At 45.1% G+C, this 15,686-nt stretch overlaps 1 protein-coding gene and 2 pseudogenes across 1 annotated transcript; 1 reads left to right on the plus strand and 2 right to left on the minus strand.

Moving 5' to 3' along the window:
* Positions 1–464: 464 nt before the first annotated feature.
* Positions 465–2,989, minus strand: LOC139032633 (protein FAM90A12-like). The gene is made up of 4 exons (XM_070460171.1): positions 2,870–2,989; positions 2,227–2,426; positions 1,697–1,884; positions 465–1,174 (listed from the first exon to the last, which is right to left on the minus strand). The coding sequence occupies exons 1-4, from the start codon at positions 2,987–2,989 to the stop codon at positions 465–467; spliced, it is 1,218 nt and encodes a 405-aa protein (XP_070316272.1).
* A 2,851-nt stretch (positions 2,990–5,840) lies between these two features.
* On the plus strand, positions 5,841–6,010 carry LOC110135262 (small EDRK-rich factor 2-like; annotated as a pseudogene).
* A 6,849-nt stretch (positions 6,011–12,859) lies between these two features.
* On the minus strand, positions 12,860–13,611 carry LOC139032634 (zinc finger protein 596-like; annotated as a pseudogene).
* Between the last annotated feature and the right edge of the window lie 2,075 nt (positions 13,612–15,686).

Below are 15,686 nucleotides of genomic sequence, written 5' to 3' on the forward strand. Positions count from 1 at the left end.
CACAGCCATGGGAATTTTCCCCACTGTGATTTATAGTGAAAGACTCCACAGAGCCCACTAGTCTTATCTCAGGATGGCGTGGCTGACCTTCTGCAGAGCAGAGTCAGGCCCTTTAGGCAGGTTCCAAATGTTCAGATACAACTACTACCATCAACTACAGATACTGCCATCACTTGCTATTTACACAATGGTTAAAAGTTACTCCAAGAATTTGCCTCGATTGCTTATAATAGATTTAGGCTGACAGCGTGACATTAGTTTGATAAGTGCCCTGTGACAGACTCGGATTCCATGAGGAGACAGTGCAGTGTGCAGCTGTGTCCCCAGGGTGCTCCGGTCCCCCTGCTGTTTCACCCACCAGGGTGGGGAGTCCTGCTTCACCGGGAACCGCCGCTCCCTGTAACACCCACCCCACCCGCCAGAGTCACAGTCACGTCAGGGCATCTGGGGCTGGAGGACGAGTCTCAGTTGCCACTGGTGTCTTCGTCCCAGTCGCTCTCTTCAGAGGAAGAAGACACCTGGAGGTCGTCGTAGAGGACGCTCCGGGGCCTGGGGACAGCGTGTTCCTCGGGCTCCTGGTCGACGGACGGGCTCTGAGCAGGAGGGGCTGGCCGCTCCGCAGGCTGCGGAGATGGGGGCGCTGTGTACCGGCAGCTCCACCAGCCTTCGCCCTCTCTCAGGAAGAGCATCCTGAGAGGCTGGCCTGGGACGCGGATGATGGGCTGGGGGTGGGCTGCGGACACAGCGCAGACGCTCCTGGAGGGAGATCTGTCCGGTGGAGGCTGGAGGTCAAAGCGTTGCCCCTGGGCAGGTGTCTTCCTGGATACACGGGCTGCCACTCTCGGTCCACGTCCAGCTGTGCTGCTGCGTGGAGGAGGGAGATTCAGGAAGGCCCCCAGATCTGCTGTCGGAGTGCTCTCTGGGGGGGTCTGGACGGGGCTGAGTCTAGGTTTCTTTGGGGGGTTCACACATGTCGGGGTGGGGGTCTGGACAGATCTCTTGCCTGGAGTCTCGATGCTGCCCTTGGAGGCCTGGACCAAATTCCTGCTGAGGAGAGGCACTGCGAGGAGGGTGGATTTCACATTATCTTTCCTGGTTGGTGACCCTCTTGGGTGACCTGGATCCTGAGGGATTTCCTCTTGGATGTGTGGATAAGCACAGGCATGTTTGGGTGCTTAAGGAGACGACAGAGAGAGGCCAGGTGTGAGAATCTCCTCTCCATCCAGGAAAACACCTCATAGGAATTAATTTTATATGCTAAGATACTCAACATCAGGGTGCTCATGTGACCTTGATACATTTATGGATCATATAGGTAAATGGAAATGTTATAATAATAGATCTTATTAAGTAAGGGGAAACAAGCTTTTGGTACACCCTCTTCTTAGGACTGTACGCAGCTTGGTGTTTTGCAGGCACTATGATGGCAAAATGAGTTTTCATGGTCATGGAGGATGAATCACAACTCAGAGATTCCTGTTCTGACTTCTACTATGGAAGCTACTGATAAAATCACTTCCATGTCCCTGCCAGCTTCTTCCCAGACATGCAAGTAAGAATGCAAAATCAAAGGCACCATGAAAAATGGCATCTGAAGAATAAATGATCACATTGGTCAGCAAAGAATGTGAACCGTTTCCTCCCACAGAAAGGACTGAGGCCAGTCGATTAAAGAGGGGGCCCAGCAGAGACTGACCCTCAGGCAGTGGCCGGCCTCCAGCTCCTCCTTCCAGCTCTGCGGCTGCCGACCGCGGGGCCTCCTGGGAAATCGCTGTAGGAGCTTCCTCTGCTGCTCCTCTTTCCTGCAACACAAACATGTCAAGTGTCAGAAACCCAGTGTCCTTGGCACAGTTGGGACAACGGTGCTGTGGCCCAGCCCCTTTCCTAGTTTGGGGGTGACACCAGACCTGAACCCCTCTGCCTTTGTGCACACCCCCATGTCCTTCCCCGACTCCTGAGACCCCTCCAGGGTCTCCCAGGAAGTCCTGTCTGTTCATCTCTATGGCTTTGGGGCTGGTCAGGTGCAAAGTTGTGTGTGTTCCCCACACTTCTTCGTGACTTCAGGCATAGTGTGAGCCCGAGTGTGGCCTCTGAGGACGAGGCTCCTGTCTCTGTCTCCCCAGCTTCCCTGTCCTTTCTAGAGATGGCCCAGCACAGTGTCGACAAAGAGAGGAACCGCCTCCAGATTTCAGCCCAGACCTTGGGTCTCACCTCCCCATCACTCACCTCTGCCTTTCTTCCTCCTCTCTCTCTGCCATGTTAGGGGTCCCTGGGGTCGGTGGGTCCTGCAGCTTCCGTGCTTCCAGGTTCTCCTTACCGAGTCTGGACCCCAAGGGCAGGGGGGCCAACGCCCCTTTCCAGCGCTTCATGGGACACCTGAGGCTCCTTGCTGTGTGTCCAAAGGCTCCACAGTCCTTACACTTCACCTGTGGGTGGAGGAGAACCAGGTCAGTGAGTCAGCAGAAACCACAGGCACGAGTCCAAAGTGAGTCCCAGGACAGATGGAGAGGGCTGAGTGCTGGTTCTGGAGAAAGGACACGGTCTCTCAGGGGCCGGGATATTTACAATACTGTGGCCCCCAAAGTCTTCGTCAGGAGCGTCAGAGGAGGAGGGGCTGGCGGTCTAAGGTGAACAGTGAGAGCCCCATTGAAAGATCTGGATGAAGCCAGGCCAGACATAACCCCAAGGAGCCCAGGTGGTTCCTCCCAGCCTCTGAATGGCCCGATCTGCTGGGGAGGGAGGTCCCATGGCAGTTATCTTTGGATGGGAATGCACCAGTGAGCTATGGACCCAGAATATTCCAGGTCTAAACCCTGTCTCCACAGTCCATGCCACCCACAGATTCCCTGCGGTCCAAGCCCCCACTCACCGTGGAGTCTTTCTCCTGCAGTGGGGGAGCCATCTGCCTCCCAGGTCCCGGGTTTTGCTTCCTCACTTTCTGGTCTTGAAAGAGTTGGCAGGCTTTCAGCCATCCATAATGACCAGCCATCTTCCACACCTACTGGAGATTCTCCTCAATCTTAATTTCTGGATTTCCTCTGTGAAAAGAAAGAAAAAATTGTCATATTGATGCAGAGACACAGAGACATCCCTGCCCTATCGACCCTAAATAGGGATTATGACATCATGACCAGGTTTTTGACAATTTGACTTCTCCTGCCCAGATATTTCTCTTCACAGAAAGTGAAGAACTGAAGAGCCTCTTGATGAAAGTGAAAGAGGAGAGTGAAAAAGTTGGCTTAAAACTCAACATTCAGAAAACTAAGATCATGGCAAATAGATGGGGAAACAGTGACAGACTTTATTTTTTGGGATTCCAAAATCACTGCAGATGATGACTGCAGCCATGAAATTAAAAGACACTTGTTCCTTGGAAGAAAAGCTATGACCAATCTAGACAGCATATTAAAAAGCAGAGACATTACTTTGCTGATAAATGTCCACCTAGTCAAAGCTATAGTTTTTCCAGTGGTCATGTATGGATGTGAGAGTTGAATGATAAAGAAAGCTGAGTGCTGAAGAATTGATACTTTTGAACTGTGGTGCTGTAGAAGACTCCTGACAGTCCCTTGGACAGCAAGGAGATCCAACCAGTCCATCCTAAAGGAAATCAGTCCTGAATATTCACTGTAAGGACTGATGCTGAAGCTGAAACTCCAGTACTTTGGCACCTGATGTTAAGAACTAACTCATAGGAAAAGATTTGATGCTGCGAAAGATTGATATCAGGAGAAGAAGGGCACAACAGAGGATGAGATGGTTGGATGGCATCACCAACTCAATGGACATGAGTTTGAGTAAACTCCGGGAGTTGGTGATTGACAGGGAAGCCTGGTGTGCTGCAGTCCATGGGGTCCCAAAAAGTCAGACATGACTGAGCGACTGAACTGAACTGAACTGCCCAGACATTTCTATATTCTCCCCTGAATACTGACACACAGATTATTACCCAGACTAACATGCATTTGGATTTGCATCCTCGGAAGACTAAGTTTAGAGACTTGGGTTACATGTATCACAATCTAGGATATAAAAGATCTCCCCACATGTACACAGATATTTGTGCTAAGGGAAAGCTACATTTAATTTTGAGGAATAGGCATTTGAAAATAAAAAATAAGTGTGATTAATTTGGAAAATGGACTCTCCCATTCGACATCAGAGAAGGCAATATTCAAATACAAATTGACTTAAAATTATCTTCCTCTCTACCAGATTAGATGATTCACGGCTGAGGGTCTGTTTTCTGAAACTTTTGTCCTCAGCGTCTCATTTTTACCTAGCTAATGTGAAATACATGTTTCAACTAAGGATGAACAAATAATGTTTTTGGCTTTCAATAGTATGCATATTCAATGGAAATCTAATCAGCCAGAAAAAAAGAAAAATGTTGAGATGTTATTATTTTCCAGAACATGGAGAGACATTATTGTTATGATGCTAATGAATTAAGTCAGAGGCTGAAGGCAAACACAAAAGGACTTCACTCCTGGGTAGAACAGTGAGAACAAACAAAAAAGTAACAAATCAACAAATCAATGAACAAACCAGAGACAGAAGCAAACACACAGATACACAGAACAGTTAGCAGAAAATAGGGAGGAAGCTTCCAACATCAATTGGATCATCGTAAAAGGAAGAGAGTTCCAGAAAAAAAAAAATCCACTTCTGCTTCATTGACTATGCCAAAGCCTTTGACTGTGTGGATCACAACAAACTCTGGAAAATTCTTAAAGAGATGGGAATACCAGGCCACCTGTCCTGCCTCTTGAGAAATCTATATGCAGGTCAGGAAGCAACAGTTAGAACTGGACATGGAACAACAGACTGGCTCCAAATAGGGAAAGGAGTACGTCAAGGCTGTATATTGTCACCCTGCTTATTTAACTTATATGAAGAGTACATCATGAGAAATGTTGGGCTGGATGAAGCATAAGCTGGTATCAGGATTGCCAGGAGAAATATCAATAAATTCAGATATATAAATGACACCATCCTTATGGCAGAAAGTGAAGAACTAAAGAGCCTCTTGATGAAAGAGAAAGAGGAGAGTGAAAAATTTGGCTTAGAACTCAACATTCAGAAAACTAAGATCATGGCATCTGGTCCCATCACTTCATGGCAAATAGATGGGGAGACAGTGGAAACAGTGGCAGACTTTATTTTCTTGGGCTCCAAAATCACTGCAGATGATGGGTACAGCCATGAAATTAAAAGACATGTGCTCCTTGGAAGAAAAGCTGTGACCAACTGAGACAGCATATTAAAAAGCAGAGACATTATTTTGCCAACAAAGGTTTATCTAGTCAAAGCTATGGCTTTTCCAGTAGTTATGTATGGATATGAGAATTGGGCTATAAAGAAAGCTGAGCACATAAGAATTGATGCCATCGTAAAGGAAGTCAGTCCTGAATATTCATTGGAAGGACTGATGTTGAAGCTGAAACTCCAATACTTTGGCCACCTGATGGGAAGAACTGACTCACTTGAAAAGACCCTGATGCTGGGGAAGACTGAAGGCAGGAGGAGAAGGGAATGACAGAGCATGAGACGGCTGGATGGCATCACCGACTCAATGGACATGAGTTTGAGTAAACTCTCGGAGTTGGTGATGGACAGGGAGGCCTGGCATGCTGCATTCCATGGGGTCGCAAAGAGTCAGACACGACTGAGTGACTGAACTGAACTAAGGGAGGAAGCTTCAGGGAAGAAGGAAGGATAGTAATGGTGGTCAAATGTGTCGTGACAGTGAGAGAGGAAAATCTGGGTGGTGAGCATGAAAAAGGTTCAAAAAGCTGAAATGTAATAATGTGCAAAAGGGCAGAGTTGCTGCAGTCACCATGACACGAGGTAAGCAGCAGGAGCTCGCCGCCAGAAGAACATAAAAAAGCAGAGCAACTCGGTTAAGGGAAAGCACTGAGCTGATGGGGCGATTGTCCCCCAAACAGTGGACACGCAGATCATGCAGCAGAAGCTGAAAAAGGCAAAAGGGAAGCAGGAACCCAGGTAGCTTTGTGGCTTCGTGTGCAAGCCTCTTGCCCTTCGCCTGTGTGCCTGAAGCCAGTGCCCCCACACTGGCATTTCCTGCTGCAGTGCTCACAGGCCCAGGCGTGCTCACAGGCCCGGGACCGACAGCGCTCCCCTTGCCCAGGGTCTGCAGCGGGTCCCTTTTGTGCTTCCTTCCCCTCAGGTAACCCCTCTCCCTTTGGGCCACTCCCAGAGGGTGAGGGGGTTATCCTTTCCCAGTCTTTTTTATTCCTGTGGGGTTCACCCCAAAGTTTTAAAATTAGCTTTGTAATTGCAAAAAAAAAAAAGTACAGATAAAACATCTAATATTAATATCAACGTTAACTCAATTAAAAAAATAAAATTATGAAGTTAAAGACACCTTACCCTATTGCCAGGCCAAATCACTACACAAGTTTACTAAGGAGTTTTTTTCTAAGCGCTATGGTGAACACCAGATTTAAAAAGCAAACCACACTTGATCTTAGCCAAAAGGCCGAGAAGCTGGATGCATGAGACAAGTGCTCGGGCCTGGTGCACTGGGAAGATCCAGAGGAATCGGGTGGCGAGGGAGGTGGGAGGGGGGATCAGGATAGGGAACACATGTAAATCCATGGCTGATTCATGTCAATGCATGACAAAAACCACTACAATATCATAAAGTAATTAGCCTCCAAATAATAAAAATAAATGAAAAAATAAAAATAAAAAGCAAACCATCCTAAAATCCAGCCGTGCTCCTCCTCTCTGTAGGGGATGATCAGAGAGGTGGGGGAGTAATGCCCTCACTGAGGGAGATGCAGCTTTGAAGGTGGCTGAGGACCAGTCAAAGAGGAATTTCCCTTTCCCAGCTGACCTGAGGCTGCTCCAAGGTCACATGACCTTGTTGAGAGTTTCTTAGCCAAGTGACATCATTTATTACCTTTGGTCTAACCACATCTGAAGACATGTTAAGAGAAAGAAATAATTCACAATTTCACTCATGTGTGGAACACAAAAGACAAAAAGGAAACAAGTAAAAAGAATTTTAAAGAAGACAAAGTTGACATGATAGCAAATATGAAGATACACAGACGTGAGTAAAGGAAACCAGAAGAGAAGCCTCGAACAAAACGGGGCAGCAAATAGTAACAGAGGAAAACTGCATTCTTTGGTGTGAGGAGGTGTGTGGTTCACAGAAGCTGAAATGTATGGCTATGCACCTAAAACTTCACTAAAATTATAATGGGATAATACCAAAATTAGAAAAAAATCAAACTAAATTCAAAAGAAATTAGAGAATTGATCCCCAGCTGCCTAAAGCCACATCACTACATGATTTTACTCTTGTCCCATTTCCCTGAGGGACTAGCCAAAAACCAAATTTAAACCACACAACCTGAAATTCAGCTGTGAGCCTCTCTCTAGTCTCTCAGAAGATGCTCAGAATCATGAGTGCTGGACGCTCCAGCTGAGGAGATGCAGCTTCCAGGGTGGCTGAGGAGGGTCAGTGGGGAAATTTCCCTTTCCCGCTGACTTTATACTACCCTAAGATCACATGACCTTGATGAGGTTTTCTTCCTTTTTTTTTTTTTGATGAGGTTTTCTTAACCAATCAATGTTATGTAGGCTACAGTCCAGAGGGTCACAAAGAGTCAGACACAACTTAGCGACTGAACAACAAAAATCACCCTGTATCTATCAGTGTCTTGAAGACCCATTTAGAAAAGAGAAATACCTTGTGAATTCTCTTCGATGTGGAACACTAAACACAAATTTCAAAAGTAAATAAGTAAAAACAAGAAGAGGAAAGCAAATGACACAAAAGCAAACATTCTCAGGGCACGCCCAGAACAGAGCAGGGCATGTCAGAGGACAGTGGCAAGCAGATGGCTGATGAGTAAAACGGGTCCACAGGATGGTAACAAAAACACCTAAGTTGTTGGTGCTAACCAATTTTATGGTATACTGGAATTGAAATATATTTTTTGTACACATAAAGGTTATTCTAACATTTTCACTGAATAATACCCTACAAAAATCATTAAATTTAAAAATTAAAATATCCATATCCCATTGCCTAGACCACACTGGTACCTATTTTGTCTACTATCCCATTTCTCCGATGGATACACACCACCAAATTTAAATCAACCTTAATCTCAGCCACATACCTCTCACCTGTCAGTAAATGCTCAGAATGTTATGTGCCGGACACTTCGTGCACCTTTGAAGGTGGCTAAGGAGGGTCAGTGGGGTAATTTCCCTTTCCTGCTGCCTTTGATTCTGCTCCAACATCACCTGACCTTGATGAGGTTTTATTAATCCAATCAAGGTTAAGTATCACCTTTGATCTAATAACATCTTTTAGACACTTTCAGAAAAGAGTGTCTTTTCTTATAAATTCACTCAAATATGGAACACTAAATACAAAGAAAAAGAGTGAATAAGTAAAAAAAATTATTAAGAGACAGCAAATGACACAAAAATAAACATACATTCACAGAACAGAGCAGTGGGTGTCAGAGGGTAGCAGTAAAATAGGTCCACAGGATGGTAAAAGAAAAAAGTTCTCAGTTTTTGGTGCTGGTCAGTTTTATGGCATACCAGAGTTGAAATCTATTTTTATACAAATAAAACATGTAATATTGTAACCCAATGATACCCTAGAAAAATAAGTACTTAAAAATTAAATTATCCATGCCTCAGTGCATCCCTTGTGACTCAGCTGGTAAAGAATCTGCCTGCAATGCAGGAGACCTGGGTTCAGTCCCTGGGTTGGGAAGATCCCCTGGAGAAGGGAAAGACTACCTACTCCAGTATTCTGGCCTGGAGAATTCCATGGACTGTACAGCCCTTGGGATTGCAAAGAGTCAGACATGACTGAGCGACTTTAACAGTGCATAAAGCCACATGAGTACATATTTTGTCTATGTCCTGTTTCTCTGGGGGATACACTGAACACAAAATAAAAAGAAGCAACCTGAAATCCAGGTGGATACCTCCCATCTATCAGTAGATGCTCAGAATGTTGGATGCTGGACACCCTTCACTGGAGGAGATGCAGCCTCGGAGGTAGCTGTGAGGCTGTGGTGGAATTTCCCTTTCTTAGCTGACTTGTTACTGCTCCAAGGTCATGTGACCTTGTTAAGATTTTCCTGACCAATCCATGTCATATATCAACTTTGTTCCCTCCATGTCTGAAGACAGATTAAGAGAAGAGAAACACCTATTGACTCTACTCATGTGTGAAGTAGGAAGAAACCCAGAAACAAAAAGAAGACAAGTGAAAAAAAATTAAGGAGCTAAACAAATGACACAAGAACACACATACAGACACACAGAACTGAGTGGTGGATACAGGGGGAATTGGCAGGCGGGAGGGCCCAAGGGTAAAACAGTCACGGCAGAGTAAACGAGGGAAAATAACGTGTTGGTGCTGAGCAGGCGTACGGTATGCAGAGCTGAAATCCACTTGTAAATGTAAAACTCATCTAATATAACAGAACACCTCAGAAAAATGGAAATGAAAATTTAAAAAAATTAAAGAATCTTAACCCTATTGTCTAAAGCCACATCACTCCACATTTTGACTGCTGTTCCATTTCTCTGGGGGTTTAGCTGAACACCACATATATTTCAAACCAACCTGAAATCCAGCTGTACTCCTCCTATCTGTCAGTAGAATCTCAGAAAAATGGGTGCTGGACAAACTTCACTGGATGACATGAAGCTACTCAGGAGGCCGAGGATGTGCCCATGGGGAAAGTTGTCTTTGCAAACTGACCTTCACGCTACTCCAAGGTCACATGACCTTGTTGAGCCTTCCATACCAAAGGAATGAAATGCATGACAAGAGACAGACAACAGAATTGGTTGCTCCTTACCCTTACTCAGTTTTACCACCTGACTGTCCCCAGAATTCCTCGTGGAGATTTTGAAAGCTAATGATGGAGTTTCCCTGGTAGTTCAGTGGATAAGAATCCACCTGCCAATGCAGGAGACATGGGTTCGATTCCTAGTCTGGGGAGATCCCACGTGCTATGGAGCAACAAAGCCCATGTGCCGCTATTGAGCCTGCGTTCTAGAGCCTGGGAGACACAACTAGTGAGTCCATGCAGTGTAGAGCCTGTACCCTGCAGCAAGAGAAGCGATTGCAAGGAGACTGCAACGAGAGAGTGGCCCTGGCCCGCTGCAACTCCAGAAAAAGCCCTCATAGCAAAAAAGACCTAGTATAGCCAAAGTTAAGTAAACAAGTAAGGGGAAAAAAAGAAAAGTAGTGAGGTATCAGTACCATCCCTGTGTGTGTTTCTGTGAGTGGACTCAGGCCTTCTTGGGGAATTGTACTGCTTTGGCAGGAACACACCTCATCCGAGTGGATATCCAGGAAGACTCTCCCTGGAGATATGGGTTCAATATGGATGTGTGTCAAAGGATAACTTTCCAGGTCCTACAGACAAGAGGGGAGATTTGCTTTGTGATGACATTCATTTCTTTCTTTGGAAAAAGACATTGCACTAATTATTTTTAAAACCTGCTTGTGTGATGGCTGATAGTTTTAGGTATTTTATATTCTTGCAGATTTATCCCATGAGCTTATGTGAGGGTAACAAGACTGGGTTTCTGTTGAGACTGCTATGTGCATAATTCAGGAATCAGCTGAATAAGATCGACAGTATGATCATGGAAGGAACTCTTCATCCACTTGGCTCAGTTCAGAGGTCTGGGGACAAAATAGCAAAGATTTCTGAGGTCTGGGAGGGCAAAGATCAGATGTCTGTCTCTTGAGCCCCAGGTGGTTTCTCTCTGCAGACGTAGGTTGAAGAGCCTCAAATAATGTTGGACCAGATGTCTCTGAGACTCCCCCCAGGACCTTGCCTGAGCAGGGTCATGACATTCTGGGAAACCTGGCCAGTGGAGCTGAAGATCAGAGCTGTGTCACCACCAGGGCCTGAAGGGGTAGATGGGGTGGGGAGTTGTTGAAATGAGTGGAGCTGAGTTGTGTGGAAAGAACAGTGGAGAAAGGGGGACTCAGAGAGTGGGGCTGAGTCTCTGCCCACTTTCCCAGAGTGCAGACCTGCGTCCCTGTGTTTACAGGGGCCCAAAGAAACCAGACAGCAACACTGAGCTCCTTTAGCCACAAACAATTGTTTGAATATTTACAACTATTATTGTACACACAAATTTTAACTTCTTACAAAACTTTACATTCCATGTTGCCAGGTCTCTTCATTCTCCATTTTATGCCATGTTTTCATGAATAGGTATTTCCCCAAATTATAATCTACTCATGTTTGCTGTTGTTGTTGTTCAGCTGCTAGGTTGTGACTAACTCTTTGCAACCCCATGGACTGTACCCCCCCCCACCCCGCCCCACTCCAGGCTCTTTTTCCCATGGGGTTCTCTAGGCAAGAATATTGGAGTGGGTTGCCATTTCCTTCTCCAGGGGATCTTCCTGGACCCAGGGATCAAACCCATGTGTCCTGCATTTGCAGGTGGATTTTTTACCACTCAGCCACCAGGGAGACCTGATTGTGTTTTACAGGATTTTTTAGGGGCTTGCACAAAGAATCTTTTAGGGGCTTGCCCTGCTACACAAAGAATCTGCCTGTAATGCAGGAGACCTGGGTTTGATCCCTGGGTTAGGAAGATCCTCTGAAGAAGGGAATGGCAACCCACTCCACTATTCTTGCCTGCAGAATTCCATGGACAGAGGAGCCTGGTGGGCTACAGTCCATGGGGTCACAAAGAGTCTCACACGACTGAGCGACTAACACTACACCTCCTACAAAGGATTTTTTTTTTCATGATATGAAATCTAGCTGTAACTCCACTGTGATTTTAGGATTGCTGCATCCTCAGTGTAATAAGTTTGTGTTGACTGAGAAATAAGTGACTGAAGACTTCCCTTCCTTCAGGACCCTGATGGTATGATGTATAGTCTGAGTACATGTGGACCAGAAGGGTTGCTCTATGGAGAAAGAATTTCTCAGAATCTTCAGTGAAATCACTTCTCTAGGATAAATTGTTCAGAAGTATGCTTCGGTGCTGCTCAACATACTTTAGTATTTCTCAAGGGTCTTCGTCTTTGTTCTTGTTTTAGTGCTTATTTTTTTCACTGAATTTCTTGTGCACATCAAACCTGGGGCTTGGCTGAATGTTTGTTGACAGTTATCAAAGTCCTCGTGGTTCTCCACATGGAGTTGGCTCACACTGAACAATAATTATGAAAGAACATCTAGGCATTCTTATCCTCTGCTCACATCCTCTAGGGTTTTTAGAGTTGGGAGTTGTTGCTGAAAATACCCATATTGTATTTAGAGGGAGTTCTGCTAAGTTACCGGAGAAGGCAATGGCACCCCACTCCAGCACTCTTGCCTGGAAGCTCCCATGGACGGAGGAGCCTGGTGGGCTGCAGTCCACGGGGTTGTGAAGAGTCAGAGACGACCGAGCGACTTCACTTTCACTTTTCACTTTCATGCATTGGAGAAGGAAATGGCAACCCACTCCAGCATTCTTGCCTGGAGAATCCAGGGATGGAGGAGCCTGATAGGCTGCAGTCTATGGGGTCGCACAGAGTCGGACATGACTGAAGCGACTTAGCAGCAGCAGCAGCTGCTAAGTTCACCTGAGGTCAGGCCAATGACTAAAGGCTTTGCCACAGAGTTAGCGCACAAGTGGATCCACGTCCACAGGTGATGCCTGTCTGGACCGGGGAGTGCGATGCCTGAAGGAGCCTCCATATTGATTACAGACAGTTATTTAGTGACGTGAACTCGGTGAGTTTAAACGCTAACGCTATGGCTGCTGTTCCTCCCACATTCCTCATGTGTGGAATGTGGAAGGAACAGCGTGTCGTGTCAGGTGAGAAAGTCTACTGAGGGCCTTCCTGATTTTCTCTCTGGTGCTGGGTTCCCTCGTGTCGCCTAAGGGAAGAGCCATGACTAAAGCACTTCCCACAGAGCTGACACTCATAGGGCTGCTCTCTGGTGTGTGTTCTCTCATGCCTTCTCAGGTTGGCATATTGACTGAAGGCATTCCCACACCGCTGACACTTATAGGGTTTCTCTCCTGTGTGGGTCCTTTTGTGCCGAGTCAATTCAGAACTCTGACTGAATTCCTTCCCACACACAAGACACACGTGTGGTTTCTCTCCAGTGTGGATTCTCTTGTGCTAACGGCAGGGCTTTGGCTAAAGACTCCCATGCTGACAACATTCATAGTGCTTCTCTTTGGGATGGATTGTCTCGTGTTTTCTAAGGTAAGAGATGCAATGAAAACTTTTCTCACACAGATGACATTTACAGGGCTTCTCTCCTGTGTGTTTTTTCATGTTTCAGGTAGGAACTTTGAACAGTTTCCCACACACATGACATCTGAAACGTTTCCAGTGTGGACCTGGTTGTGGTTTCTAAGACCATGACTTAGGAAATAGCCGTTTCCATAGAGACTGCATTTGCATGGTTTCTCTCCAGTGTGAATCATCCTGTGTCATCTGAGGTTAAAGTAATTATTAAAGACTTTTCTACACAGAGGACATTCACATGATTTTCCTCTAGTGTGAATAGGACCCTGTGCATTAAGAAATGGTCCTTGACTACATGATTTTCCACAGTTTACTATCATGTTTCCTTCTTAAGTGAATTGATGAATGTTGAGGTGAAGATCTAGAAGCTAATTCATCTCTTAAATTAGTGCATCCAGCAGGATCCCCTTGATGGTGAAAAACCTGTTTTGGGAAAGGAGATATGAGGCTGTTACTGGTTTGCCCATGTCCAGGCAGACACTTAATCATCTACATGTTCACCCTAGAGCATCAGCCAGTAATAGTTCTCCTGGTAAAATGTCTCCCGTGTTAGTTGCAAACATGTTGTATTACTCCCCTTCAAGCACAAACATTCTCTTTTATAGTTTCTAAACCCCAGATGCCAGATTAATTTTTAAAACTTTAGTGTGTTCTAAAGACTAGGAGATGAACAATGTTTGTGCTATTGACTTTTTTCCTTACATTACAGGTTTAAGCTCATATTAACTTAACCAAAAATTTGCTCTGAAAGAACTTTATCGCAACTTACACACAGGCAACTGTGCTCAATTACCAACTTATCACACCGCTGGGTCTTTCATTTGGATGACTGAGGTTCCCACCCCTGAAACTTACTACTGACATAGAACAGGATATGTTCTTTCTATAGACACTTTGCAAGAATATAATTTCTTATTGTTTAAGGGAACTTTCACTGCCTAAAGAATGGAAAAAACATAGATTTTAGAATGGCACTAGGGAAATAAAATGTAGACAACCACCACGGTCCATGTGAGTATGTTTCAAAAATTGGCACTCAGTTGGAGAAACTGTATATAGCAAAGAAATACTCAATGTAGTATTTGAAAGAAATATTTTAAAAGTCATTGTCTATTAGAAAAGAAAAACAGGATTAAAATATAAAAATGTAATGTGGTCAGGAGACATTGGGTCAGAAAATGGTGGAAAAAACATGAAATGGCAGGATCAGGACAAGAATCACTATGTGAAAATTGAAGTGCAATAACTCCACAAAAACCCTTTTCCTTAAAGAAGAGAAAATGGCAGGAAGTAATACGAATTGTGATGATAGGGGCCCAGAATGATAACAACGCGAGGAATATGCCCCAATGTCCTCACTTCCACTTTGGAATATATCCCTGCCTTCATCAGACTTTCATTTGGTATCTCCACGGACTTAATACACTGGCTGAAATTGTTTTGCCCTGAAGCTCAGGCCCCTGACGCTCACCTGGACTCTGACCCTAGAGGCCTCCTGCTGCTTCACTCCACAGTTCTTTTCCTTGTTGCAGCTATGAAATCACATCTGATTTGCTAATTTGATAGCTTGTTTGATTAAAAAACAAAACGTGGATTTTGAGTGTGGGCTAATTACCCTTTGCTGTGCTCATGTCATGGGTAAGGTAGTGAAGACAGTAAAGAGATAATTGAAGGTCGGTGCAGGTAACATCTTCACCAGACAGAACAGTGAAGGTCCTTCAGCAGACCAGGAGGAAACCCAGAGCAGCAGCAAGAACAGTGAGGCTGTTCTTCACTGTTCTTCACTAGGGGCTGATGCCTGAGCACCAGTTCAGAGAGAGGCCACAGAATCCTCAGTCTTTTCCAAATGGGAAAGATCAAAAGACTCTACAGTGGGCTGAATATTTCTGTCAAAGAGGATCCAGTAATGAGTTACCTTACAGGAAGAATCAAAATTATGTCATATACAGGACTCTGGTCTTAAACCTTCATGAATGGATTGGAACAAAAGAATTATTTTTTAAATATTTGATCATTTTATTTATGCATTAAAATATCCATTGAATCCCCAGTCCTGTTCTGAATGTTAAGACTGAGTATCAATAAAGATATGAAACCTAGCCAAGATAACCTTTCAGTGTGGTAATGACAAGTGCCATGAAAGGAATGTCTTCCTCTTAAGTAATTATGAGGACTATTGGAGAATCAGGAAGCAGCTGGAGTGGGACTCAGCATAGCTTGTTCAGTGAGTGAGTGAGCAGAATGGACACAGGTGCAGTTACGTCCCTGTTGACAGACTCACCTACAGAGACCAGGTGGGTGATAGTTTCCATCATCACATCTCGGAACAGGTTTTTCTGAGACTTGTCCAGCAGGCTCCACTCTTCCTGGGTGAAGTCGACGGCTACATCTTCAA

Source organism: Odocoileus virginianus, chromosome 32, assembly GCF_023699985.2.
Source record: "Odocoileus virginianus isolate 20LAN1187 ecotype Illinois chromosome 32, Ovbor_1.2, whole genome shotgun sequence".
Classification (NCBI taxonomy): Eukaryota; Metazoa; Chordata; class Mammalia; order Artiodactyla; family Cervidae; genus Odocoileus; species Odocoileus virginianus.